The 27,528-nt window shown below is 37.9% G+C and overlaps 3 protein-coding genes across 10 annotated transcripts; all 3 read right to left on the reverse strand.

Annotated features, from left to right (window-relative positions):
- Positions 1-154: 154 nt before the first annotated feature.
- LOC106924045 (uncharacterized) lies at positions 155-1,959 on the reverse strand. The gene is made up of 3 exons (XM_014997536.2): positions 1,407-1,959; positions 1,187-1,310; positions 155-933 (listed from the first exon to the last, which is right to left on the reverse strand). Exons 1-3 carry the CDS (start codon positions 1,615-1,617, stop codon positions 591-593), a joined length of 678 nt encoding a protein of 225 aa, XP_014853022.2. The 5' UTR covers positions 1,618-1,959; the 3' UTR covers positions 155-590.
- A 961-nt stretch (positions 1,960-2,920) lies between these two features.
- On the reverse strand, positions 2,921-6,827 carry LOC106924039 (uncharacterized). The gene is made up of 5 exons (XM_014997526.2): positions 6,619-6,827; positions 4,646-4,724; positions 4,442-4,512; positions 4,225-4,339; positions 2,921-4,136 (listed from the first exon to the last, which is right to left on the reverse strand). The coding sequence occupies exons 1-5, from the start codon at positions 6,682-6,684 to the stop codon at positions 3,979-3,981; spliced, it is 489 nt and encodes a 162-aa protein (XP_014853012.1). The 5' UTR covers positions 6,685-6,827; the 3' UTR covers positions 2,921-3,978.
- A 1,276-nt stretch (positions 6,828-8,103) lies between these two features.
- pum2 (pumilio RNA-binding family member 2) lies at positions 8,104-26,746 on the reverse strand. 8 transcript variants are annotated; one of them, XM_014997520.2, is made up of 23 exons: positions 26,604-26,746; positions 24,157-24,520; positions 23,338-23,406; positions 22,761-22,866; positions 22,276-22,463; positions 22,022-22,194; positions 20,681-20,975; positions 20,498-20,591; positions 20,248-20,355; positions 19,980-20,125; positions 17,314-17,434; positions 17,008-17,148; positions 16,618-16,911; positions 16,251-16,478; positions 15,769-16,036; positions 15,542-15,671; positions 15,311-15,445; positions 15,042-15,179; positions 14,104-14,229; positions 13,787-13,858; positions 12,823-12,944; positions 11,264-11,456; positions 8,104-10,678 (listed from the first exon to the last, which is right to left on the reverse strand). In XM_014997520.2, the coding sequence occupies exons 2-23, from the start codon at positions 24,505-24,507 to the stop codon at positions 10,544-10,546; spliced, it is 3,633 nt and encodes a 1,210-aa protein (XP_014853006.1). In that variant the 5' UTR covers positions 24,508-24,520; positions 26,604-26,746; the 3' UTR covers positions 8,104-10,543. The 8 variants fall into 8 exon arrangements, with proteins under 8 accessions (XP_014853006.1, XP_014853005.1, XP_014853002.2 ...); XM_014997519.2 differs by having other exon boundaries at positions 16,618-16,914; XM_014997516.2 differs by having other exon boundaries at positions 20,468-20,591.
- Positions 26,747-27,528: the final 782 nt, after the last annotated feature.

The raw sequence follows: 27,528 nt of genomic DNA on the forward strand, positions 1-27,528 counted from the left end.
TTGACAGTAGTTGTGGATCATCTGACCTCTTGTAAAGTTAAGATTAAAAAAAGGTTATAAACATTCAATATTGAAAATGTGAAAATGTAGTGAGCCCTAAGGGTCTGGTAGTTTATGCAACATTAAAAATACATAAATAATGCAAATAAACAAATTTATTAAATTCCTTTTTTAAAAAGGAAATAATCAATTTATTGTCTAAAGTGCAATAATATACCATTCCTTTAGTGTACATGTGATCATCTGTTGCAAAGGATGCATTTGCAGCTACAAAAATACTTTTAACATCAACATGTGAAAAGCTCAGTCCAGTCTGCTTGATTTATCCATTCAGTTTAAGGCTAATCTGTTGACAATTCTTTGGATTAGCCAAAAAATAGAATAATGCAAAACATGTAGATTTTGTTTTAGGCTATAGGTAAAACATATTTACAGATGAAGGTTTTTCAACTTGTATGCAAAATATATAGATGTTTTTGTACAGTTCTAGCTCAGTATCCACTCTGACTGTGTTGTTTTTCAAAAAACAGCATTTTCAGAGTCTGCATTGTCCAGTCAAAAATTACTTTAAATTTTTAAATGGACTCAAATTAATCGATGATTACTTCAATAATCGAGTCATCATCATCATCATCATCATCATCATCATCATCATCATCATCATCATCATCACTCTGATTAATTGTTTCAGCCCTGGACTTCACTACCTCTCCCATTACACAATCATCATTAGAAGCTACTATTCGTTCCTGTGGAATGACTATCCATGTTTTGACAAAATGAACGTCTGCGGTAGGACTGGGAAGTTTTGAAGCTGAACCAGGAAGTGGTGATGCAGTGAAATTTGCCCCCTGTGCATAGTGATGATCCAGCAAAGCAGTGGCTGCATTGATCTTGTTCTTTTTGCGAGATCGGTACTTCGCTCTTTGATATCTGTTGTAACAAGAAGGAAACGGGAATCATTCTCATATTAAGGCCCAATAACAATAAATGGATGACGTATCTAAAATAATGCATTACCATCATGGCACTGTGATCTGGATTTAATTTGGGGATATTTACTTGTATTATACATTTAGTTAATTATATATCAATAATTACAATCACAGAACAAAAACTTTTTCCCATGTATTGTTAATCAAATTACCATTACCACATAATTTGATTGCAAAAGCAAATCATGTACCTTTTCAAATTGGCTTCAGAGAGTCTCCTTCTAAGTTCAATTTCGTCAAGAGTTGCTTCTTTGGTCAGCTTCAAGGTAGGGGCCCAATCTGGGTTGGATCTGTCGTACAAGTCTGCAGGTTTGCCTACAAAGTACAGTTTTTCCACAGCAACCAGTTTAATACTGACTGACAGCATTGACAATATGGTTATTTTCAGAAACAGTTTAAAAATGTCCTTACCACTAATAAAGTGATCAGAGCAAATCCGTGATGTACTGGACGGTTGATCTTTCCTGCGGATATTAGCTAGCCACACTCGTCGACGCTCGATGCTAAGTCGCAAAGTTTGCTCACCTTCTGTTGTCCTGACTTTGGGGATGTAGTGAAAACTCCTCTTCACTTTTTTGTCGCCTCTGTTCTTACACCCTTTAACCCAACAATACACCACCATCGCGGTTCTCTTCGTGCGGTCAATGTAGTGGAATGCTTCTTCTTCTTCTTCTTGGTTTTTATTGGCGGTTGGAAAGAAACGTCGTGGAATGCTGATTACTGGTACTTCGTACTATCGCAATGGCGCCGGGGCATCCGTGTGTAATGTTATGGGAAACATAGTAAAACTCCTCCTTTTCCCGCTGAAGTGCATTGTGGGATTAGTTGTTCTTTTACCAGACTCGTGTAGTTCAGTCGTGGGTGGAGGACCAACAACCATTGTAAGGACGAATAACTTTATGTTAAGCTTGATGAATAATGATCTTCTGAATAATAAAGATTAATATAAAGAAGTATTGTTAAATCTTTTGATGGAAAACTCTGGAAAGTATCTCAAATTAAATGTATTTTATTTATAAAGTGCAAATTCACAACAATTCTTGCCTAAAGGCTCAGTACCAGTGGTCATCTGCTTGCCACGCTTTTATCAGCTGTAAAATATCTTTTGAAAATAACTTTTAAGAAGGTATTAAACATATTTCTTCATTAAGCCCATATTTCTGTATTAAAATTTTTTGCTTTTTTAGTATGATGTGATACTGTCATAATCACCAGGTTTTGTTATCTGTATGAAAACATGAAATATGTTTCACTTTGTGAACTGAATGCCTAAAATTAATGAACTTTTGACATTTTGATTTATTAAATATAACAACATTAAATTGCATAATATGATCTTCTTGGTTCTAAGGACACTTGGTCCTGAGAAACAGTTACACAAACTTTATTTTTAAGTCTTAACACTTTTCTCAGGAGATATTTACTATTCTTTCTTTTTTAAGTCCAGTCCAGATAGCTGACTATTTCCAGAATAATGCATTTTTGTTTGCATGGACTCACAACACACAGTCAGCCTCAAGAGTTCACAATTCAAGTGATGAACAAGCATTGCATTCACACAAAAACTACTTTAAGCATCTTAAGACAAGATTTGTTCCCATTTCTTTAAGTGCAAACAAAAATGTGAGAAAAAAAAATGATCACACCGTTTTAATATTGCACAAATTGTCAATTCTTATAAGTTTTCATCCAATATATTAAGACACATCAATTAAATCATGCACACTAAGAGAGACATTATACAGGAAGTAGTACCTTATAAAACATTAAAAATCCAGTTATACTGAAGACTTTTTAACTTATATTGTACAATTTAGCAAAATAAAGGGTAATGGTGAACATTTTTGCACCGCCCTTTTAGCACAGATCAGCCCATACACAACTGTACGTAAAATGCATAGAATCAAACAACTACCCATTAGCTCTGACTTTTAATGACACCATAATTTTATTTTTGTAAGTGACAGAAAGCAAACAAAAATACATACAACCAACATCTGGAACCTGCAAAAAGAGCACTGAGATTTCACTAGAAATCTAGGTATTACTATTTCTCAGGAATCTCAGTGACAACACAAACTAATCAACATTTTAATGTAGTAAAAACCTAAAAGGCTCTGAAAAAGAGATACAAGCTGCCACAAGTCCCCCCATTTTTCCTTCATGCCTTATATTGTGCTACAAAAACAATAGAAATTGCTACTGACTGATAAGTCAAATCGTGCATTGCATCTCATTTCAAACCGATGTAAAGGATTATACAGAACAGACAAAATCCAGGATAAATAGTCAAAGCTTAGCTTAGCAGTTATTGATCTTTATAATTCTAATGAAAACTATACACATATTAGATATTTCTAAAACAGAGGCAGAATGAGGTCCTTGAAACATTTTAATCATGTTTTATCACAGACAACGTTATATTAACAGATACAGTGCCCCCCAGGAAGTATTCACACCCCTTCTTTTTCCACTTATTTTGCTACAATACAGTCTGATCCCAAAATAGATTTTATTTTTTATGGAAAATTTGCACAAAAATAATTCACATTTTTTATGGCGTTTTTGTAAAAAGAAAATCTAAAAATGTTAACATTATTGTAACTGATCTCGATGCATCTTCACCTCTGCTAAATTTAATATGTCGGACATGATTTGGAAATGTACAATCTCGCATAAAAAGGTCTCAAGGTTGACAATTCGTATAGCAGAACTCAACCAACAAATTCAAAAGAATGGTCAGTAGACCTCTGAGATTGTGTTGACGCAAAAATCCGTGAAAGGATGTAAAAATCTAGGATCTTAAATACTCAAAAACTATTTTAGAATGAAAACTGTTAATATAGGAGAAAGTGAAAGGGTGTGAATAATTTGAGATAATTTTCTCCTTTGAGAAAATTGATTAATAGCAGCTCTCCACAATCAGGAGGACGGAGACACCTTGTGGTGTTTTAAAGATTTCAATCCAACCTGGATGTGACAGTTAAATAAAAGTTACTTCCCGAGTGGGTTTGTGGTATTCTTCATTTGAAGCCTTGTTCTTAATATGTTCTTCTTTGTGTTTCTTCCTCCATTTGTAAATCAGGATCGCTGATAGCAGAACTCCTATTATTGCTCCAGTTACTCCCCCCGCAGTGGCAACTGTGGACGCAAACCAAGCAAACTGAGCTAAATTCAAATTCACACTTTACAGCTTTATCACTTTCGGTGTGCATGCATCCCGCAGTACCTGCAACGATCTCCTTGTTTTCCAGTAAGCTGTTGTTGTTTGAGATAACAATCAATTCTGTTGCAGCGTCTCCGTCATGCCTGTGTGATCTCCCCACATTCAGCACTGACGAGCTCTAAAGCAAAACAGAAAGACATTGCATAATTTCCTGCATAATCAACCACATCAAATGCAATGAAGCAGGATATATCTTTTTTTTTTTTTAAATGGCTCATACTTTGGCAGAATTTGTGTTTCCATTTACAGGGTTTGGTACAATATCCGGGTCAGGATTGTTGTTGGTCCCTTCTTTGGAGATTTGTAATTTCATCAGGCGAGAAAACAAATAAGAAACAAGGACAAACATGTTTTGAGAATATTTAGTGAAAGAAATGAAAGTGATTCTTTATAATAGTCGGTCAAAGGAAGCGCTTGAATATACTTTGTTCTGGATCATCTCCGGAACCAGAACCATCCAGGTCATATCCAGATCCCTCCCAGTCCTCTGGAGGTCCAGAAAGCTTATTTCATGGAAGAAAAACATGAATATTTTTAGCATATAAACAAGTCACTGAATAATACAAGGTTATAAGGAAGATAACAAAGCAATAAGGAAATGAATATTGCCAAGGAGACAAACTTCCCCTGACAATCCCATAATGATCCAGATAGTCATCACCAGTAAACACTCATGAGCAGATAACAGTGGGTGATTGCATAACTCCACTCATTTAAGTTAGCCACAATTTTGGGGGGTTTTGCAAATTAATTTGCAAACCAGAAGCAAACATAATTATAGATGTTTAAATATTGTTTACATGTGGTCTGTAAAGAACTGATAAATGGAGAAATGCATATCATAAAACTGTAAGAGCAGCACATACTTATCAGGAAAATATCATAGGACGTCATGATCTGTGTCAGACTTCCCACACCCACTAACTGCTCTACAATAAACCTAGAGAAGCTACAGAAACTGCTTATGACTATAGTGCAGTTCCAAACTATCCACACCCTTTTACATCTTCTAAACTTGCACATATTTTATTGGGATTTATCTGTGACGCACCAACACAAAGTATTGCACGATGTAGAATGAAAACTGAGCCTGGACATCAACCCGAACACACCGGGGTGATGGCAGCATCATGCTGTGGGGATACTTTTCTTTAGCAGGGATAAGGAAGTTGCATGTTGGTTAATATTGATGAGAAGATGGATGGAATTAAATCCATTAACAATACTGGAGGTTAAAAAAAAAAAAACGTTTGAGGCTGCAAAGATCAAACTGGAGCATTAAGAGAATGACCGTAAACAACCAGAGTTTCAAAAGAACTGCTTAGATTTAAGCACCTTCTTATGTAATGATGGCCTGGTTAAAATTCAGATGTAATTGCAATTAAGAGGTAATACTGAAATAAAAGTATTTTTTCAAAGATGCTTTGAATATGTGTTACTTTGTGCTGGTCTGTCACATAAAATTCTAATAAAATAGAACGAAGATTGAGGCCGAAACATGGAAAAAAAACAAAAAAACATCCCTATAAGCACACATTTTTCCGTTTTGCTTTAAGTTACAATTCAAAGCATTGCAAAGAAAATGTGATCAAACATCTTCTTTCAGTTTTGTGGCTATAACTTAAGAAACAAATCTATGACTTGTGAGAGGTCAGCCATTTCTAACAGGCGTGTTGTGACAGCAAAAAACAAAACAAATAAACCTTGAATTTCCTCATTTCAAAGTTTCTTAAAACTTTAAAGTGAAGTGTACTATTTAGGTTTAAAAACATATGATTAATAAAGCATATAACAGATGTATATATCTGACTTGCATTTATATTTTTGCAAGATCTGTGAATGAAAAACTTAAGGTGTGTCAGGACAGCATTCTTTTGAGTTCTAAAAATATATAAGTGCATACAATACAGAATAATAAAAAACAAGTTTTCTCACATATATTTATTTAATTGCACTTCATTAAAAATATGTGATCAATCGTTTTTGGTCCATAAAATGTCAGTGAAATTAATACATAGTTATTTTTCTGTAAATTAGATTTTTATTATAATGTTTATTTGCCCATGATCTTTGTTTTTTGTTTTTGTTTAAGCCTGGCCCGTGAACAAATAGCATTATATGAGTCAGGACATCGACCTTCTCAATAACAACAATAATAATAATAATAATGAAAAACAGCATAAGTCGTAAAAGTGGATTTGAATAAGCCAGTGAGTGCCTTCAGTCACTGAAATGTAGCTTTAGTTGGGAAGTTTAAAACTTCCAAACTGTTTTAACGCGGAGACATTTTTGGCTCGAAGTTATTGCTGAACAGGAAGTGAGAGAGGTAAGCGTGAGACGAAGGTAACCACCATGTCTCCTCTGTTTAATAAGATTGAAAGGCAGAAGGTGACTTACCGACACCCTTTCAGGAAGGATTAATCCCAGTGCTAAAACCACGGACACCGTCAGTGATAACCGCATCTTTAGGCTGAGTTAGAGTCCCCTTTGTCAACGCGTCTCTCGGCTCCGTATAGAAGAACTATAATAAAAAAATAAATAAATAAAAAACTGTCTACTGATCCAGCTGGTTTCGACCTCATAAACCCCACCCACCGTGAAAATGATCACACACTGTACCTGATGGGAGGAGACTGTTTTAATAAAGGTTGGCTTGTAAGCCAATAAACAGCGCCTTGTACAATTTACTGACATGCAGATGGGCTTAAAATAACGTCAGCAGAAACATAATACTCTGCTTTTCTTTCTGAATAAAAAAAATCACCCTTTATTCTGAGAACTTTGGTTGCATCCCGCATTAAGTAATTAACTTTGATTAAAATCACTTGCACAAAAGCTGTGGGCAATTGTCGGTGTATGTTTTGGCTCAAAGGCACCAGAATTATATATATATATATATATATATATATATATATATATATATATATATATATATATATATATATATATATATATATATATATATATATATATAAAGAATGTGTAGTATTTTAAAGAGTTTCTGCTGTAGTGCAGTCTAACAGTTGTTCTTTTGAGCAACATCCCCACACATCCTCCATTATTAGTATACTAAACGATGTGCATTCCCCTAGAGTCAGGTTTTTATTTTACCTTCCTTGATGTGTGGTAGATGTTCCAGTTATTCAAAGCTTTTTAAATTATGGCTCCGTTATAAATATGAGGAAGATGATCCACATGAGAACAAATCTGCATTACCTGAATGCTATGTAATCATGACTTCCCAATTTTGAGAAATGGCCATAGGACAGAGGTCTGGAAGCTTCACCATTCAAAGGTCCATTTCTGCAGGCAGTTCACCTAAATGAAATTGTTTGGAGTTGCAAATGTAACATGGTCGTTTGAAAGATTACAACTTATATTTTTTGATTATCTCCTACATTTAAAACTGCTTTATTCCTGTGTTTAGGCTTCAAAGTAAATAAACTTTTACAAAAAAAAGAGGATGGATACATTTTCCTTTATGGGATATTTAAAAAAAGGCATTGTCAAGAAATGCTTGCTGCATTGACAACTTTAATGAATAGAAGTGCCTAAGTCTGTTTTTTGACAAAAAAAAAAAAAAAAGATATTTGTAGTCCTGTTGGCTATAAAATTAAAATTAAAGCAGTGAAAACAGTCTAAGGAAAGAAATACATTGTGTTGTTGCAACTAACATTTTCTATTAAGTTTTTAAAATGGCCAGTGCCATTTTTGAGAAGCATCAAAGAAAATCTGATCCCTCTGTTGGCATATCAAACTTTTTTTTACCAGTCTTTAATTGCAGTCCAGAGACGCGTATTATTACGGTCACAAATGGCCCACATGCTGCACTTTGAGCCCCTTTTCCCCCAACTCAAAAACTGAAGAACCACAACAAATGGATTGAAATGTTAGAAGAACAATTTAATCATACATAGTGACAATTCTGCTTCCAAAAAAAATGAGTTTGTTTTCTTCATCTAACATCTGGAAATGTACATAAGGCCACCTGAAAATGTACATGACTGACAGTGTGACAAAAACTCATATGTTCATATTTATATAATTGACAATATTTTACATTGCTTTTGCTTACAAGGTTGTGGCTGTTCCAAAACACAGCACTCATCTGTACAAAAATAATTCTCGTCATATCTTGTGAAGTTTCCATGGTAGCAGAGAGGACTAAATGCAACCTCGATTTTAGTAGACTGTCACAAATTAGAGACAAACGGTTGATGTTTCAGCTTCAGTACAAATAGAGGCTGGCCTTTCCATAACAGATTAAAAAAACAAAACAAAAAAACAAACAAAAAAATCATGCCAGATTGCAAAGCCATATTTTTTTTTCCTTTTAAAATACCACTTGATCAAATAAAACTGTATACATTATATTCAAGGGGAAAGGAGTGATGAATATACACACACATATCTAAATGCACAATTTTTGCTTCTTTTTTTTTCCTCCCCTCAAAAAGTGTAAAAGACATCCCATTTACAGCATCAACGTTTACAAATGTACAACTGTACAGACGAAATAAAAGCATCACTACAAATTTAGAGCAAAGCCTGTCAAAAAAAACACCACAGCTAAACATATTTTTGATTTAACTAATAATCTTACACTTATTAACTGCACATATACTACATGAAATCTACAATTCATAAGAAGCAAAGAAGCCATAACTACGAGCATTACAGGTGAATTGTATAAGTCTTGATGGCCTTCGCCGGCCTCCACCGCTGCACTTGCAAACCCAACCAAATGAAAAAAAAACCCTATTTATATATATTTATATATTAAAAAGGAAAAAAAAAGATACAAAAAGTTATTTAAACATCCCTTTCCTTAAATCATCTCACTACTTCTAGTTCATTTCACCTCGGACAAAAAGATGGGATGAGCTCCACATCACTTTTTTTTTTTATCCCTTTCCTGTCTTTTGGACTCTGCTCTGACCTTCTAATCGGTGGGAGTTTCATCCTCACTGCAAGCCGCCTCCATCCCACCTAATAAGCAACAATTTTACTCGTACATAAAGATGCTATACGTCGCTCAACTACTTCTACGAAAGAGATGATTATTCAGTACGTAAATATACTGTTTTCTAGGGCAGTAATCATCTCCAACTACGAGACAGATGTTACACAAAACATGATAAAAAGTGGGGGGAAAGAAACAACAAAACAAAATAATCATTCCAAGGATTAAAACCCGTCAAGGCATGCGAACGCATTTCCTGCCCCCCAACCCTGCTATCCCCTAGGTAAAAGCTCTCAAGTTAAGAATAAACCTGCTGTACAACCAAACCTCATGCTCCACTTCTTCTTTTTTCATTTTTTTTTTAAATCAATTTGTAGCTCTTCTATTTATTTATTTTTTTACTTTCATTAACCCCAGAACAACAAACTGCATGAGGGTAAGAAGAACGGCTCAAAAAGAACAGGGGCTCCATGAATGCAGCAGCTCGGACTTGTCCGTAGTACCGAAACGCGAGGCCGCCTCGGAGCTGCTGGAGTAAACACGCGGCTCCCCCGACAAAGTCTGGAGGCGAGAAAAAGCCACAAGTGGAACATGAACCCAAGACTAAAGCACCAATCCCCAACGGCGAGCTGAAGAAAAAAGGGGTCTGGAGGACCTCAGGGCGACTGTGGCACACACTGCTCACCCCCCCAAAAAAATCCATAATCTTTAGTGCCGTTTGAAAACTAACTCATTTAGCTGCTTTGGCATGTGAAAAAACACTTGTACTGTGCGTGGGATATTATACAAATATAAAATTCAATCACCTAGAGCTCCATCAGGACAGCTGACATATTAATTCTGGCTAGAAAAACAATAGGAATTGTGTTTCAAAAGAATCACTCAGTTTTGCTTTATAAAGTCACTTGCTGGTGTTAATTGTAAGAATTTTAAATTTCAGCAAATGTGTAATAATTTCTTTTTTTTTTCTACAGAGAATTTACAAGGTAAAAAAAATTAAATGTACAATATGAAAACCAGTCAAATACATCGATTACATCATTAACAACGGGCTTGTGCTTTACCCAGGAAAGAAAAAAAAAACCTAAACAAAAATCAGAAGGTAGCCTGCTGACTGTGCAGCCCCTGGGTACTTTTTCAGGGGTGGCAGAGTGGCAGGGGTCAGTTGTCACAGCATTCTTAGGTGAAATTGACTTGTCTTTTTGTTTTTTGTTGTTTTTGGTAAATAGCCCCCCAACCCAGAGAAAAAAAGGGATGACCGATCGCATCAAAGGCCTATGGCTAAAGGAGCAAGGTCTCACAGGACAGGGGGTTTGGGCTTCACACTCCTCCGCTTCTTCAGGGGACCCAGAGTGTCGATTACATCAGTCCGTTTGTGGGGCCGCCGATGGGGCCGAGTTCAGAGCCGCCGCTCTTCATGTAGTACTTTTCTAGTTTAGCCAGAATGTGCTTCCCGTATGTGTACTTGCGCAAAGTGGCAATGTGAGGCCGGATCTAAGACGAGGAGACACAAGAAAACCCATTAGAAAAAAATACAATTATTATTCAACTTCAAAACAAGACAGAAATGGGAAAAATACCAGATATTTCTGATAAACATCAGAGAGTTTTGGCTTTGTAAATCATAACTTTTTTTTCTTATTCATTTTTATTTCCGCAGACTGAGATGGAATGATAAATTAGAAAAAAGCTGAATAAATACATCATAATTACTACTTCCTTGAATCATTTGCAGACATAAATTTCACAAACTCTTCAAACTTTTCTCAACTCAAAATGAATCACTGATTAGCTTTGTGAACACAGATTTATTAAATTTTATTCACAACAATTTATTTGACTATTGCTTCAAAGGAGAGAGAGAAAAAAAGGTGTCATGTGATGCCTTTACTTGTTGGGGGAAAAAAAAGGAGTGGCACAGAACAGCAGATGATTGTGAAAGATGGTTAAGATCTCTTAAGCTTTTGAGAATGTAGCTTAAAAGGTGAGGGGAACTGAGTCATGAGCAGCTGCCCTGCTGCTTTGGATGACTGACATGTTGTCATGAAGTCATGCACTGCTCACACACGCTGCGCTTACCTTGTGCATGATGATTTTCCTCTGAGCAGGCTCTGCCATGTCAATCATTCTCTGGACAACGTAGTTGGCGTACTGGTCCTTCATCATGGTGTACAAGGCGCTGTGGGGCCCGTCTTTCTGGCAGCACACCTCGTCTATCAGAAGGGCCCTCTCTGCACGCGAGGAGTGGATCACACACTTCTCCACGACGTTACTGGGGACACATGAGGTACTGTTACAGACAAATCAACGCCAGAGCGAGGGCACGGTTTAAGTGTAAAGGTGAAATCTGGTCTGGATGTTTTCCTTCCCCGATATGTGGTCAATACAATTGACAGAGATCCAACAAAGTGTTTCACCTTTGTGTCTTATTGCAGATTATCAATTAGATAAACCTATTTCTTTGTAGGACTACCGAGTGCACGCCAACATTTAAACAAACTTCACCTCTACCAACTTCAGAACCTCCAAGAAAGTTTGACTGTAAGAAACTCCGATGCTCCTGCGTATTTGGCCCTCACTAAATCACTTCTCCCCCGCTGCCTTCCTGACTGTCCCATCACTACATGCGTCATATCTGCACTATAAACATTTCCTCATTAAGGAGTTTCCATACAAATAATTGCAATCAAGCACTGAAGTCTGTGCAGAGCTTCCAACAAGTGCAGTTAAACGCAACCATGCGCATAAAATCCAACAGCTGTTTTTCATCAATCATGCTGAGTTGAGCTGCGACTCTTAAAAGTGCAATGGCTCACTTTTTCCCCCCCACCACTAGTCTGATAAATCCAACTCCACAACTGATTTGCAGCTCTTTAGGCTACATTTTGATTGCAGCCTAAAGAGCATGATTTCCTTTGGTGGACGGGGCTATATGCAATTTGGAGGTGTGGTCGCTGCTCTACCTATCCCATGTGTCCAGCTCGTAGCACCTTATTTATCCAAATAAAGATTGTGGATTATTCATTTCAGCTGCTTGGAGAGATTCCTTTTGCACTGCAAAGAATGTTACATTAAATTACCATGAGCGCTCTCGGCCAAGTGTAGGCTGATCAGACCCAGATATGTTGCCACCACCATATAATTATCCACCACAATCTAACCACAGCAGGTTTTCAGAAACTCAAAATAGTCAAAGAGCTCTCACGGTTCATCCTGCATAATGAGAGACAGGATGAGTTCTTGATTCACCGTAAAAGACCTCATCAGGACTCGGCAGAGACCTAGTTTATTTTTAATGCGATTAAGTTCACTGTAAAGGGCTCAGATGTTTATTTTTATCAATTCAATATTTTTTTTTTGTTTATGAAGATTTCATTTTTAAGAAATTGGGATTTATGAAATGCCAAGCTTGTAGGAAGTTCATTGTAATTTAAAATAAATTCAACATTTACCATCAAAGCAACTCACAGATATAACAAATGAGTGCAGTATAAACAAGAAGCACTTCAAGCATTCATAGTATTTATTTATTTTTTTTTTTTTTAATCGGTGAAATCATTTAAATATTGCTGAAAATGTAACCAGAAATAGCTTAAATTAAAACTAGTGGCTCTGGGTTTTTCTTTGTTCCCACTTACCTCGCAAATTTATGTTGGCTCAGGACCAAAACCTTTCCTCGAACCTCTGCCACTATCTTGCTCTTGTCCTCGGGTCTGCCGTGCTCCAACACATGCTGAATGACGTAGTTACCGTACTGATCCTGCAGGAGGCAGCGGAGACGTGAGCGCAACCAGAGCAGTTTAAAACGGAATTACTCAAAACAGAAACAGAAAAAAATCTTAGAGACACAATTTTAATTTCAATTCACAATCATGCAAAAAATATTTTCACCACTGGTTTCAACTGGTGAGAAATAATCATGCATTTCTACAGGCTGACAAATGAGTGACACCCCCATTTGTAGTATGTCGAATACTACATCACTGCGGAAGGTCAGACAAAATAGATGCTGCTGGTTTGGAGGGTTGCTGACCAGACAATGCAACCAATAGCATCTTTGCCCCTTCAGAAATAGGTGATAGTCAGTTATGGGTGTGATTTTAGTGGCAAGATGGAGACAAAAACTCACCCTCACCAAGCAATAAACAAAGACTCAATTGCCAGTTTTATTAAAGCAGTCATTTGCTGGGAAGCCACTGTAGTCTCCACCTTGATTTTTATTGTATTTATTGTTTTTTTGCCCTCACATTCATTTCTAGATCAATCTGTTTAAATACATTTGTGTTGCTTCTTTTTGGAAATGTAGAGCTTTGACGTTTTCAGGACGCTCCAATAAGGTCATTTCAACAAATCAAAACAAAGAGAAGAAAACAGATTGATCAGAATGTGCTGCGGGCAAAATGCGGGGAGACAGACATGTGAGCAAGAAGGGAGGAAGCAAAAGAAAATAAAAATGCTGTTCAGTGGGTTAAAAAGAGGTTTGTGAAAGTTGAGAGTTTGATAACTAAATGTTAACATTTTTGGAGAATATATGGGAAAAACAAAAGGAGGAAACAGGAGAGGAGAATGGGGACATCCGCAAGAGAGGCAAATTGCTCTGACCTTGAACAGTGCATCACGGGACACTGTATAATATGTTTTGGGTGTCATCTCCAATGAAACGCCTTGATATTTCTAGATGGAATAAGTGAGGGGGGGCAGGGTGGATGTTTAAATAATCACATCAAGATGTCATGACAGCTAACAGTTCAATTACATTCATCTTTAGACTTTTACACGTATCAAACCACAATGACAGTGAAATGCTCAAACATGGAGGAGACATGCAGAGACCACAGGACACATCTGGCGCCGCACCTTGCAAACAAACGTTACAGCTTCCAGGGGTGAATCTGAAACTACGGAGTGGGTGTGCTCACCTGGCCCAGCTGTTCAGAGTGCTGATGCAGCTCCTCCAGGATGGGCAGAGTTTGCTCCTGAGTGCAGTGCTCCAAAATCCTTTGAATCACTCGGCACCCATAAGGATGTGTGGAAAGAACAAAAACCTTCAAAACAAGAGAATTTAGGTTTGTTTTTTGAGAAAAAAAAAGAAGAAAAAAAATGGAACATGCATGATAAATGAAATTGCTAAAATTAGTGTGAAATAAAGCCAATTTTCAGACTAAAGTAATCTGACTACAAGTATTAATAGTGGGACTGCAACTAACTATTTTGATTATCCTGACAATTGGTTAAAGTAAACAATAAAAAATTGGCAATTTTTCTGCAGATTTTTCAATTAAGACTGTTTTATACAATATTAGAAATACATTATGTGCAAATAAACAATTCAACTCCTTACTAAGGTAAGACATTTTGTCAAAGTTGCTTTTTTCTTTAATATTGTAAAAGCAAAATGTGTAATTATTATTTTTTGCTTAATTACTGCTCAGAATATAGTTTTTTTTTTTTTAGCAATTGGCCTTTTTCAGTCTCCATACTCCAGTTAATCGATTACTAAATTAGGTGACGACTATTTCAAAAATCTATTCATCATGATGATTAATCGTTTCAGTCCTAATTAATATCGGGGTCATGATCGAGACTGATTTTATTAATTAGGGTCTGAGTGACTAACTGCTCTCACTCCATTCATCAGTGGCCACCTAAAAATAAAGCTGAATATGCAGGATGTTGATCATTTGAGATAATTCCTGGCAGAGACTCTTTGCCTAATTAAATTAAACATAATTCTAAAATAAAATTAAATATTAAGTGTGGCATTGATATTAAAAACATTAAACATACAAAATGGGGGCTGAGCTTTTGTTGACGCTGATAAACTTGTATAAAAATAATAAAATAGCAATAATGCTACCTGTCCCTGGAAGGCATCAATGATGAACTGCAGAGCCTGAGGCTGGACGCATTCAATGCATTTCTGCACCACATGGTTCCCGTTCTGGTCCTTCACACATTTTAACACGTGGCCGTCCAACTCCCGAACAATGTCACTCTGAGGGGAGAAAAATAAACAAAAACACAAACCAAGAGGAGGAGATATCATGGTTAAATTGAAGTTAAAGTGTGTGAAAAAGATACACAAATTAAATAGAAAAACTGTTAGAAGAGTAAAAGCTCACTTACAATTACCTGCTGGTCTGAGGAAATGGACTCCAAGGCTTTCTGAATGACTCTGCAGCCATACATCTGCAGAGCCAAGGGTAGGACATGCCCCCGAATGCGTGTTGCCAAAGCCAGCTTCTGGTCTGCACTTCCAAACTGTGAAGAATAAAAAAACCATTGCAATAGATATATTATGCAAAAAGTTAAAACTTCATTGTAGTAGTGATTAAAAAAAAAAAAATGTTTCCAAACCTCAAAGAACTTCTGGATGACATAATTTCCAAACACATCAGTCATTAGTTGATATGCTGCTTGAAGAATCTCTCCAAACACCATTTGCCTCTCAGCAGGTGTGGCCCTCTCCAGCTTCTGCTGAATAAACCTAGTGGCAACACAATAATCAGAAGTAACGGTCACATTGTTTTGTTCTCTTTTCAATAAAAAAAAATTCAAGTTAAAAACTTGTTTTAGTCAGTTACCTGGATCCGTGCTGGTCTTGAGAGAACTCCACCATGTGTCCTGGTAAGTCACGGAGCTGGAGGTTCGGGAAACGGTTGTTCCTGAAATCTTCGAGGAGGCGGCTGCGTCCAGAAGGCATGACATCAGAGCGGCTGTAGCGGGGTCGAGAGGGCGGGAACAGCTGGCTGCTGGAGTTGAACAGGCTGGACGTGCCGCCAGCACTGCGATATTTGGCCTCGGCTCCTGGAGCAGCAGAAATGTAACGCCCGCTGCCGTTCGTCAAGCCACCTAAAATATTTAAAAAGGTTGTTTTTTTTAATCTGAAATGCAAAATGTATGTATACTTCATACAGTTTTGGCTTAATTAATGCTCCGAGTCTGTTGTTTCTTTAGCAAATGGTCCTTTTTGAGCCAGTATAGTCCAGCTAATGATTAATCAATTACTAAATTAGTTGAAAATGATTTTAATCGATTAATCACGTTTCAGCATCCGTATGCTTACCTAGGTGAAGGCTGGAGGATGACCCGTGAGAAGAGGGCAGGGAGGGTGGAGGAGTGAGCGGGGAGTGACCTGGTGTTAAGCCAATCGGACTGGGTGAAGAGGAGTAACCCAGGCTGTTGTAAAATGGTTGACCAATAGGGGTTAAATTGCTGCCACCGCGCTTGTACAAGTCAGAACTCGCCAACAGAGAGTCCCTGCGAGACACACTGCTACTGGTTGAACTGGACACTGGGGAAAAAAACAACCAAAAAACACAGGACCAAAGTTAGAAACCTTGACCTAAAACAAAACTAAACGCAATGCCACTGATAAATTGGAGATAAATCATTAAGATGCTGATTTTTGTGCTTGTTGTTCATCCACTGACCTGAAGAGCCAAAACCTCCGAGGGCAGAGCCCAGACCCACACCGAGCGAGCCGCCTGTGCTGCTGAAGCCCAGGGAGGAACTGGGCGGCGCACCAGAGGTATGAGAGAAAAGAGAGCTGCTCTGGGAGGTGTTGGGGACCGATCCAGAACCGTAGAACGAGCTGGAGGTCAGGCCGCTGCTGGGTGGGGGTGCTTGCTGCTGCTGCGGCTGAGGCTGAGGTTGAGGCATGGAGCGGTACAGACCGTTGGCTGGGGGTCCAGACATGTTGTTACCGGAGCCGGATGCAGATACGGCTGCTGCCGATAAACGTTGGTGTTAGTTGGATTTATTTCATGAACCACAAAAACTCTGCCCGCCAACATCTATAGCAGAGGATGACACGCTCTTACCAGCCTGCGCTGCTGCTGGGTTAATGAGGAGGGGGGTTTGTACGAGACGAACAGGGCCGCCCAGACCAGTCCGAGCTCCAGGGCCCATTACCAAGGCTCCAGTTTGGTCGTAATAGGCGGCAGGGGCCAACACCTGGTAGCCTGGGCAGTAAATAAAAACGAATGTTAATAAAAATAAAAGATTAATGTTGGCATGAGTTAAATTTAACGTCTTAACCGCGCTGCTCTTTTAGAATCACAAAGAGAGAACAAATGGTTATTAAAGATGGCCAGCCTGTGCCTGCCTGCATAAAGCCTTGTACTAACCAGGCATTCCTGCGTAAGCTAGGGCCGGGTTTGCAGCAGCAGCTGCAGCTAACGACTCCTGCTGACTTTGTTGGCCTTGTCCCGGTGTAAGAGGTCGCTGGTTGGTTCCTGTGCGCATCACCTGAAGGAGATAAGAGAAAAATGTTATGTTTTTTTTTCTCCCACTAACTCAGTCATGTGTTAGTGGTAACTCACTCCTTGAAATGCAAACCTTCACTTTTCTGTCCTTTTAACCTAAATTAAACTGTTTTAATCACATAAGTGGTTGAAAGGTTGAATTGAAATTATTTCATAAAGGACAGTGCATATTAAACATATTTAGCCACAAGAGAAATTTTTCATCTGTAGACCCCTGATAGGTTGGTAGTTAAAGAAAAAAGAAAAGAGAAAAAAAAAACACAAAACAACGACTGACACCCACATTTAGGCAAGTCATACCCATAAAAAACAAACAGCATTTGTTATTTCAAAAGGTGTTAATATGAAACATGAATACAGTTTAGAATTGAAGTCTGTGTGCTTGACCCGGAATATCAGGTTTTCAGACGGCTCTGACAGTTTCTAGGAAACAGTTGTTGATTTTTTCACATTTCACATAATTATGTGGAAGAAAATATAAAAATGGTTTGATGATGCTTTACCAAGTGTTATTTTTTTATCATCATCATTTGAGCCACAAGAGTAAATCTTTTGTTGAAACACCTTTTTCTCAGACCTGCAAGTCTTTTAAGGACATGTCTCTGCCAGCTTTGTACAGCTAAGCAGCAAAATGCAGACCATCCATAGACGATGATTAGACTTTGACTAGGCCATTCTTGCATGGATATGCTTTTAACCTCACTAACCAATGTGGCTCTGGGTGTATATTTAGAAGTCAACCTCTGCCCAGGCCTCAAGTCTTTAACAACCTCATGTTTTTTAGTGTTTTTGTTTGTTTTCATAGAACAGCTGCATGTATATTTAGTCTAGATTACCTATTCTAAATATACATATACATATGTGCATACGTATATTTATATACCAACACACTATATATACACACACAAGTCTGTAGGTATGGTTTGCCTTGTGACAAACCATTCTTTTGATGGTTTGTCACATTAAATTGCAACATGAAGGTTGCATGCAGGCAATGGATACAACAATAATCACTTATGAGTCCTCAGAATGTTATAATTAAAAGTTTAAATCTTGAACTTGTGTCAATAATCCAATAATACTTTGTAGCAGTACAGTTTGTATCAAGAAGCACTGGTTAGGAAAGCCAAAAGTACCATAAAAGATTTTAGATTTCATGCACTTCAGATAACAAAAAGTGTTTTCTTTTACAAAAACAAGAAATGTGTGGTTTAGACAGTGAATACATCTGCATAGTGTATAATTACTCTTCATTGGGGTAAAAAAAAAAAAAAATCTTCCTGAAACTTTTAAACAAAATCTGTCTGTTCCTTTTGGTCAAAACAATAAAACACTCCCTATGAAAAGCTGTAATCAGCCTACTATCCAAATTCTGAGTAGAAAAAGTTAGGGCTGAAACGATTCCTCGAATGATTCGAGTACCTCGATTACTAAAATTCCTCGAGGAAAATTTACCTGCCTCGAAGCTTCGTTAATTTATGTTTTATTAGTTAGCGCACCGTGTTCCGGCCGGGACTTCATTTGCGTTGCGCGGAGCTCTCACTTCCGCCTCTGAGTGGTTGACAAAAGCTAAGTCTCAGCGGCATAAAGTCCAATCTTCAAGATTGGCCCGTGGGGATTTTATTGATTGGTGATAATGCCCGACCTTAAAATGACTGGGGGGATGCCTGGAGTACGGCAGCATTTCTCCTCCGGGGCTGCTGGTTGAAAGCGAACGGCGGGAAGAGCGCTGAGGTGAGCGGATAGCCTGAACAGGGCGGGCGGCTGAGTAGCTGATGCTTACCGTGTAAATGTAGCTTTACCGACGAACCGCACAATAAATTTCATATCCCGGTCTGAAGAAACGGGTGGCGGAGCGCATCGTACATGGCTGGTAGATGAGTTTCTGAGTGTGACCAGTGAAGGTGTCGTAAATATCCCGTATTGCTTCCCCCGTGTTCGTCCCCCGGTCTAACGGTTCGTCAGTCCGCTGGTCTATTTCCTCCCCTCCACCCCATGTTCGTTCATTCGCCCTCTCCTCCCACTCCAGGCGGCATTTCCCGTATTTTCAAACCCAAAGCGTGACAGGTTAGGTGGCAAGGTGAGTTTAATTAATCTATTAAACTCACTGAAGATGAATACATAAACTAAAAGCTGGATTGTAGACATTTTTTATGAGCATATTTGTGAGCCTGCCTCTTTGTTATTAAATTAAATAGAATTTCAGATTTTTCTATAACTTTTCTTCTGGTTAACTTAGAAAGTGAGCTATTATTGTTACAGGTTAGTTTTCTAAACTACAAAAAAGCAACTGTTAGGGATGCTCAAATATGAAAAATTGGACTGATATTGATATCTGATAGTAACACCGGTATTATGCCAGATTTACCAATATTTCATTTTATAATTTTTTTTATCCGATTACTCGATTAATCGTAAGAATAATCGATAGATTACTCGATTACTAAAATATTCGTTTACAACAGCCCTAGAAAAAGTGTACCTGGAATCAAAAATGTTTAAAACAGGAAGTAGAACTCCTTTCTTACCTGTGGCTGGCCTGGTCCTGGTCCCTGATTGGATGCTTGCTGATTAGCCGAGTGATTGGCAGTTGATGCTGCCTGCTGCTGGAAAAGATTGGCTGGATACACACCCCAAGGAACACCATAGTACTGTGGTGGGACAACTGTGGGGCCTGGGGGGTAGGGGCGAATAAAAATGTAAAAGTTTGCATTAAAGTTCCATTCATGGAAAATATCTGAGGAATTTTAAAACAAGCTGAAGCTAATATGGGATGAGTGTGGCCTGATCGATCACCTGCTAGAGTGGCTGCTGCTGCCAGGCCGGCGGCGGTGTACGGGTCGGCTCCGGGCGGCGCAGCGTTAATGATGTAAGGATTTGGCACAAATGCAGGAGCGAGTCCAGCTGGGAGATAAGGAAGAGTGATGTTACTGATATTTCCACATTAAACCTCATTTAGAACACGATGCAACCGAGACAAATTAGAGCACAAAGTAGCTGAAGTGTGCATAATTACGTAGACACTGAGCAGACCAGCCCATCGTACCGAGATGCTGCTGTTGAGCTGCGGCCAGGGCATATTGCTGTTGCTGCGCTGCAGTGAGCTGCTGAACTGTCAGGGGATTTGATCTCTGGAACAACTGAAAACAACCCAGACATGTAACGGATTGTTATCTGCTGAGCACACAGCTGGACACATCTTAGAAATCCGCTCCGCTCCAAGACGGACCTGCTGCTGAGAGCTGTAGTCGAACAATCCCACTGGAGTTCCTGACGAGTCGACCTGGATCTGGTTCCCAGCGTAGTCAAACTGTAAAGACTCGACACCAGCCCCCTGCTCCATGCCGCCCATGTTCTGGGCCTCCTGGCTCTGGAAGTCCTCATTAGGAACCTTGTTCTGGGCTGGGTTTTGTTGTTGGAGGACATGCGGATGGTGCTGCCCCATCATTTCCAAACCCGTCTGAGTGGGACCCATTCTCTCCACAGCCTCAGTGGGAGAAGATTGACGGCTCCCAGGGGTTGGACTGCGAAAGCAAAGCATAAAGTAGCCATGATATTAAAGACATTTTTATGTAGAAAACAGAAATTGTTCCATAATTTCACTAAAAAACTGTTTCAACTGTTTTTTTTTTTTACCCACACACAAGCCTACAATTACTTTGACACTTTTCTTTTAAGAAAGTTGCCTGGTCGGTTATCTGGGTGTGACATGTTTGTTTTAGAAGAGACAGGAGACACAGGGTGGAGAGAAACAGTCCACACCAGACAACAGAGACAATCAGATAACTCAAACAGGCTTGAAGATATGGGTTCAAGTTCTAGAGTGGGTCTAGAATGGGTCCAAGTTCTAGAGTAACTTATCTAGATTTTATGTTCCGTGTTCTGTGTCAAAGCAGTGACACCTAAGACATCTTGCTGTTGTTCTAACCCCATTTATAATAACATTTGGCCCAACACATAAGAAAAGGTTAAATAGTGTTAAAGACAATAGATAAAAGCACTTATCACCAGAACATCAAGGTTATTTTGATATCAATTGGTGCACCATTAGTAGACCGTACAGAATCAGTTTGGAACAACTTAAGTTATGAAACGTTGGTTTCTAGGATTGTTGTATTCTGGCAATAGCTAGGTTCTGATTTCAATAGTTTATTATGACTAGGCCGTACCGAGCTCCACAATGCTGGCACTGAGTGGAGAAGACTGAAAGCTAGATATTTTAGCCTCACTGAGGTCGCATAGATGGACAAAGAAAACCGTTTTAACCGAGTAAAGGTTCTCAATTAAACCTCATTTTACAGACTTCTTTTACTAACACCTTTGCTTCCAATATAAATAATTGACTGCTCAAAACAGGGAGGCTAAGATAAAAAGATGCTACTGAGGTTCTAATGTCTTGTATGTTCATTTTAAAAATATAACTGAAATCTGCGCTGGTAAAAAACTTTGTGAATCAGACATGAGCTACAGAAATCAGACTGATGCATTCCTAATTGAAGTGCTTTGAAATTTTTCAAAAGGAAAACTTCTACAAACTGCTGTAGGATGCTGTTAAGGCAAGAAGACCTACTTGAAGTCTTTGCAGTCTCTATCCATGCCGTTTAGCAGACCTCTTCCGTTGGATTTAGCTGGATCGTTGTCCTCCCCCACCTTCATCTCAGGGCTTTTGTCTTCCTCAAAAGGTGACACTTTCTCCTGTACGTCACTTTTCTCTCTTCCATCTTGATCAGTATCTCCTCCACCCTATGATTGAAGATTCAGTTTAGAATCATTTTACAGACAAAATAAAATGAAAATTAAAAAAAAACAAAAGTGGCAACTTACGTAGCCGCCGTTCCTGTAGCGACCTTCCATTTTGTCACCAGGGGAGGAGCTCAGGACATACTCCACCATACTCACACCCAGACCGCCACCTTCTGAGCGAGGTGAAAGCACAGAATTTGTATCACCGTTCCCATGGAAACCCTGCCCAGGCCGCCGCTGTACCATGATTGGCTGGGACACTGAATGATCTGGAAAAAAGGTCCAAAAATGAGAAGAATGATAGAGAAAATTGGATTTTCTAGAACTAAGCAAAGCAATTTTTTTGATCTGCTTTCGGGTAGCCGGACAGAATAAACTCATGTTAAAGCTTCAATAAATGGTTCATTCTAAATAATTCCTTATGAATCCATTTTAGCTCTTTAGTTTATGCATTTAGACAAAAAAAAGATACATTAGTTGTTACAACTACTTCTACAATAACAAAAATATTAGTTAGCTGCTGCTGGAATAATTTTTGCATCGTTAAGGATATAAAAGCCACTTACGAGATGATCCCCATGCATTCTCCCTCCATTCTTCACCAAGAAGCATCCCTTTCCGCCCATCCTTGGCTAGCTCATCAGAATCCCAGATCTTTTTTGTTGGCAGAAGCTTAAAGAAAGACAGAAAAAAACATTTTTCCAACTGTTAATAACTAAAGCAAGAAGGAACTGCAATGTGTGTGAATATATACAGAGATCTCCCAAAAAAGCTAATAGCTTCCTCCATTGGAACAACTTTTAATCCAATTATAGAGTACCCTCTGTATTAATTTGTGTACCAATAATTAATGTTTTAACAACACCACAAATCCTTGCATCAGCTGTAGCACGAAGAAAAAAAATAAAACGGCCTGTAGAGCTGGGCTGAATGTGCAGAAATTGATTTTACAATAGTAGGATGGGGAAATTTACACTTAATTTTCAATAGAGGTCAAAACAATTTGTTTTCCCAGGTGATGCTGATTAAATTATGGAAGTATTCTCGACCGCTGTAGAGGATCAGAAGTTAGTCTCTCTCTTTGGGGATAAAATGAATTAGATGATCCTGAAGGGATAACAGATCTAATTTAAAATATCTTACCTCTCCCATTCCTCTCGACTCCAGAGCAAGAGCTTGAAAGTCATAATTCATTTCATCTACAGTTCGAACCTAATGTTAAAAAAAACAACACAGTTTTGTAAGAAAACATTTATTTTGCTGCAATATCACAAAAAAATATTTTCAAGTTTTACCATCTGTTTTCTTTTTTTTAATACTAATCTAAGATACCATTACAAAAAAATTGATAATTGTGTTGCATTGAAGTACATGTAAAATATTTTTTAAAAATAAACTAAATGCCAGATATTTTCTGGTCATAAAATAGATGATTTATGTTGAACTCTAAGAAACTTCTTTCATTTAGGAATCAATCGCAGATGATCAACTTTACATGCATTTATTCAAGGATCTTAGTTCCTACAATTGAACACGATGAGCAAAATGTCCAAACTACGTGTTTGAATTTGTTTGATACGCAGTTAACTCAATGTTATGTGTTCACTGAAACTGTAAAAAGGAACCAGAGAAAAACTCATGAGTAGAAATCCATACCACAATGACGTCCAAACTGTAAATCATCTATCCCAGTCATTCGATATATAGGTTTGTTCTTTTGCTTTTAAGACAAAATCTCCTTTACGAGATCTACAGTTCCACAAAATCAATTTTATTTATTTTTATCCACATTGGGTTTTTTTAACTAAACTTAAAAGCATTTTATTCCTTTAATACAAAAATATTGAGTTCAGAAATAAAAACGCAGATTAGAAGTTAAAAAAGAAAAAAATGGAGGGGATATTTACCAGCCTATGTCCATGTAATAAAGAGTAGATCAGAACATTACTAGTTACGATTTACCTGATCAACATGATTAGCATCTCCAGTTGGCCAACGGTGCTTGTTAGGAGTGCAACCCACAAGTTGCTCTCCATGTTGTCTCTGAAAGAAGTATCCAACTGTGGCGTCGTCCTGAGATCTTCCGCTGAGCGGAGGCTGCGGCGTACCTGGGGTAAGGTTAGCACTTCTATCCATACCCTGTAAATGTGGCCCCCCAGGAGCCTGTCCACCACCCCCGACCGCAGTCAGGGGCCCGCCGCCATGAACCCGGACACCCCCTGATTCGGGAGCACCATTTGCATGCAGCATCCCACCTCTCGTCTCCTGCCAACCCACGTCATTCATGCCTAGGATGCTGCATGGAATGCTCATTCCACGGGAAAGCCTAAGAAAAACGCAATATGTGAAAGGTCAGACTGTTGCACCCTCGTGTTCTCGGATAGTCAAATGGAAACAATTTCTTGTCTTGATGTGCTTAACTGTACATTCTTCAAGAAAAATACATTGGAAATGTACTGTTGTCATCATATACCAAGATTTTTGAGATGCTGGTTAGGAAAAAAAAAAAGTTCCCAATGTCACTGATTTTGTGACTTTTTTTTTTTAGATTGTCAGAGGAACTTTATGAAGCATAAATAAGTCAGCAGCAACTTTGTTTCTCCCTCACAAAAAAAGAGAGAAAAGTCATGGTATGGAAATTAAAGGAGTGCCACCAATCTCTCTTAAGAAGGTAAAGCTGTTTTAAAGCCATTTATAAGCAGTCAGTTAAGCAGCTGGCTGCAGTCTGGCTAACGGAGTAGATAGCCTGACAAACCAGATTTTGCTACAAAACTATGTTTATTATTTACTTAAATGCTTGTATGAAAATAAATAAATGCCAAAAGTAATCAATATATTCCACATTTCAGGAGCAGAAAAAAACCTCAGCTTTTACTTTGCAATTTTCAGTTTTGTTAACGTGGTGTCATAAAAATCCTGACAGTTGGAGACGCAGTAAAGTTCTCATAGTGGGCCTGATGTTTTGCTCATTTGTATTAGCTTCACTTAAGTTGTACAACCACAGTACTGCTGCAGGTAAATTTTGACCTTATTGACAAGGAGAAAATGGTAACAGTTGATAAAGAAGGGTCACAGCAAGATATTTTTAAAGTTGTAATAACATTAAGAAATAACTAGAGGTAAATTAATATGAAAAATATCAAGCCCTTCAAAATTAGAAATGGGGAAAAATTCCAACGTGGCATCAACTTTACATACAATAGCAATGTTATTCCAGAAGCCATTGCACAAACAAGACAGACTATATTGATTCTCATTTACAAATTAAAGATGTAATTTTTTAAATAAGAATTACAATCATCACTTGTAGGCACTTCATTATCACTTTAGACAACCCAGGGTTTGTTGGGGGATGATGCACTCTAAACAAAGCTAAATATAGAGCGTAATTTCATTGTATTCGCTGGGTTCAGACTAATTCCTGACCTGCTAACTCTAAGCCATGAATGTTTATGGTTTTTATGTCATTTATTGTGTTTCCTGCACACCAGGAAACTAGTTTTATTTTGGGAGTGTGATGTGGCAGACATGGGGAATGCATAACATAAGAAACAAAAGCAGCAAAAAAAAAAACTATATAGTGTAACCAAGCTTCCATTTAGCTATTGCTAAGCTAACACTGCGCTACAACTATATTGCGGTAGTGGTTAAATATTCTAACAGTTGGAGACATTATATATGATAAATGTTAACCTAAATGTAACCTTAATGCACAAAAAGTCTAATTACACTCACCATTTAGTTATCATTGATATGATAAATAAAACCAGAAGCTTATATTAAGCTAGGTAACAAGCCCGTTGCTAATATCCAAGCCAGCTTAGTAGCTTTGACGGGTTTTATTGGGAATTTCCGTTGAAAATGCCCAAGTGTGGAGCTGTTAAGATCTCTATTGTGTATAATAACGTAATAGAGGAATGTTTAATATCTGAAATAGAGCACGACTGACGTTAAATTGTGTTAGTAACGGGGGTTAGCATTAGCAACATAAACGGCTAACGAACCAATGCTAAATGCCGGGCCTGCGCGTGTTTATTATTGGTTTGTACCGCTAAATTTTTATGTTAAAATCGCGAATTCAACAATGGTCAACTGTTAACGTTGACACTGTCACAAGTGACGACAATAAATGTTGTTGGTGTGATTGTACAGTAACGTTTAGCATTATTAGCAAGCAATTTAAAACCAACGACAGCTATCAAGAGAGCTAATTGCCAACTTGCTGTTGTCTGAGCTTAAACATCAGCCAAACACTCAACAACATGGCCCCCCTTCAAGTCTCAAACAGAGGGGCCTTAACCGCTAAACAAAAGAGAAATACCCACACCGCGGCTTAGAACCGCCATCGATTACCTTAATTTGCGAGATTTCTGCTTCAATTATTCTTAAATATGGTTAAAAATACTCACGCCTTGTCGTGTCGATGGAGCCTCTGTGCTTGTAGCCGTCAACCCTACTCTATATTGTTTTGTTGCCGTGGAGAGAACGGTGATTTTTTAGCAAGGCTTGTTCAGAGCTAAGAGTTTGCCTACGCTGGTGCCCCCTCCCTGTAAATAGCGTGAACTACGTAGACCTACGTCCAACATCAAAGTGTGCTTTCCCAAACACAATCGGGTCCAAAGTACTACAATCCGATAGCTAATTTGTTGAAACATTTTTACATACAAAATTAAACTGTGAAGTGTTAAAAATAATCAATTAAAACATACATTTATTTTGAGATTAAATTATACAGGGCTATTTTTTTAGCATTTGATCAAGGTAAGTTAATATTTAATTTGTTGTTTGTTATTTTAAAAAAAATTAACTGACTTCCTCATCAAACACCGTAAATCATATTGATGACCATAAAGCATTAGCAAACTAATCACCTCATCCATATAATGGTACTCTTGAGAAAAGTTAAAATAAATTTTTAAAAATTAAATAGGAACTAACATCAAATGGCAACGCAATTTGTTATTACCTATAACAAAGGTATAGGTAAACAAATATGTAAATGTTTTTGTTTATTTATTGTCTCTTTTTTTGTTCAGTTTAAATAGTACTACTCGAACATATAATTCTATGTTTAGCGCCTTTTTTGTGTATTAATTGTCACTTTTGCCATTGATAGCAATTTATCATGGATCTAAGTTATAATGTGAATAGCAGCATCCCATAAATATGCAGCATGGCCAATTAAAAATCTTTCTAATATTGCTTTGAGAAAAACATATTCTTAGTCTTGATAAAAAAAACAATATTATGAATTTTGTCCTATTTTTTTTTCAAAACTGTGACTAACTTAACTGATAAATAAACGACACCCTAACAATATAGTTCGGTCAACTG

Source organism: Poecilia mexicana, unplaced genomic scaffold (genome assembly GCF_051168715.1).
Source record: "Poecilia mexicana isolate PSO_F unplaced genomic scaffold, ASM5116871v1 scaffold_21, whole genome shotgun sequence".
NCBI classification, from domain to species: domain Eukaryota; kingdom Metazoa; phylum Chordata; class Actinopteri; order Cyprinodontiformes; family Poeciliidae; genus Poecilia; species Poecilia mexicana.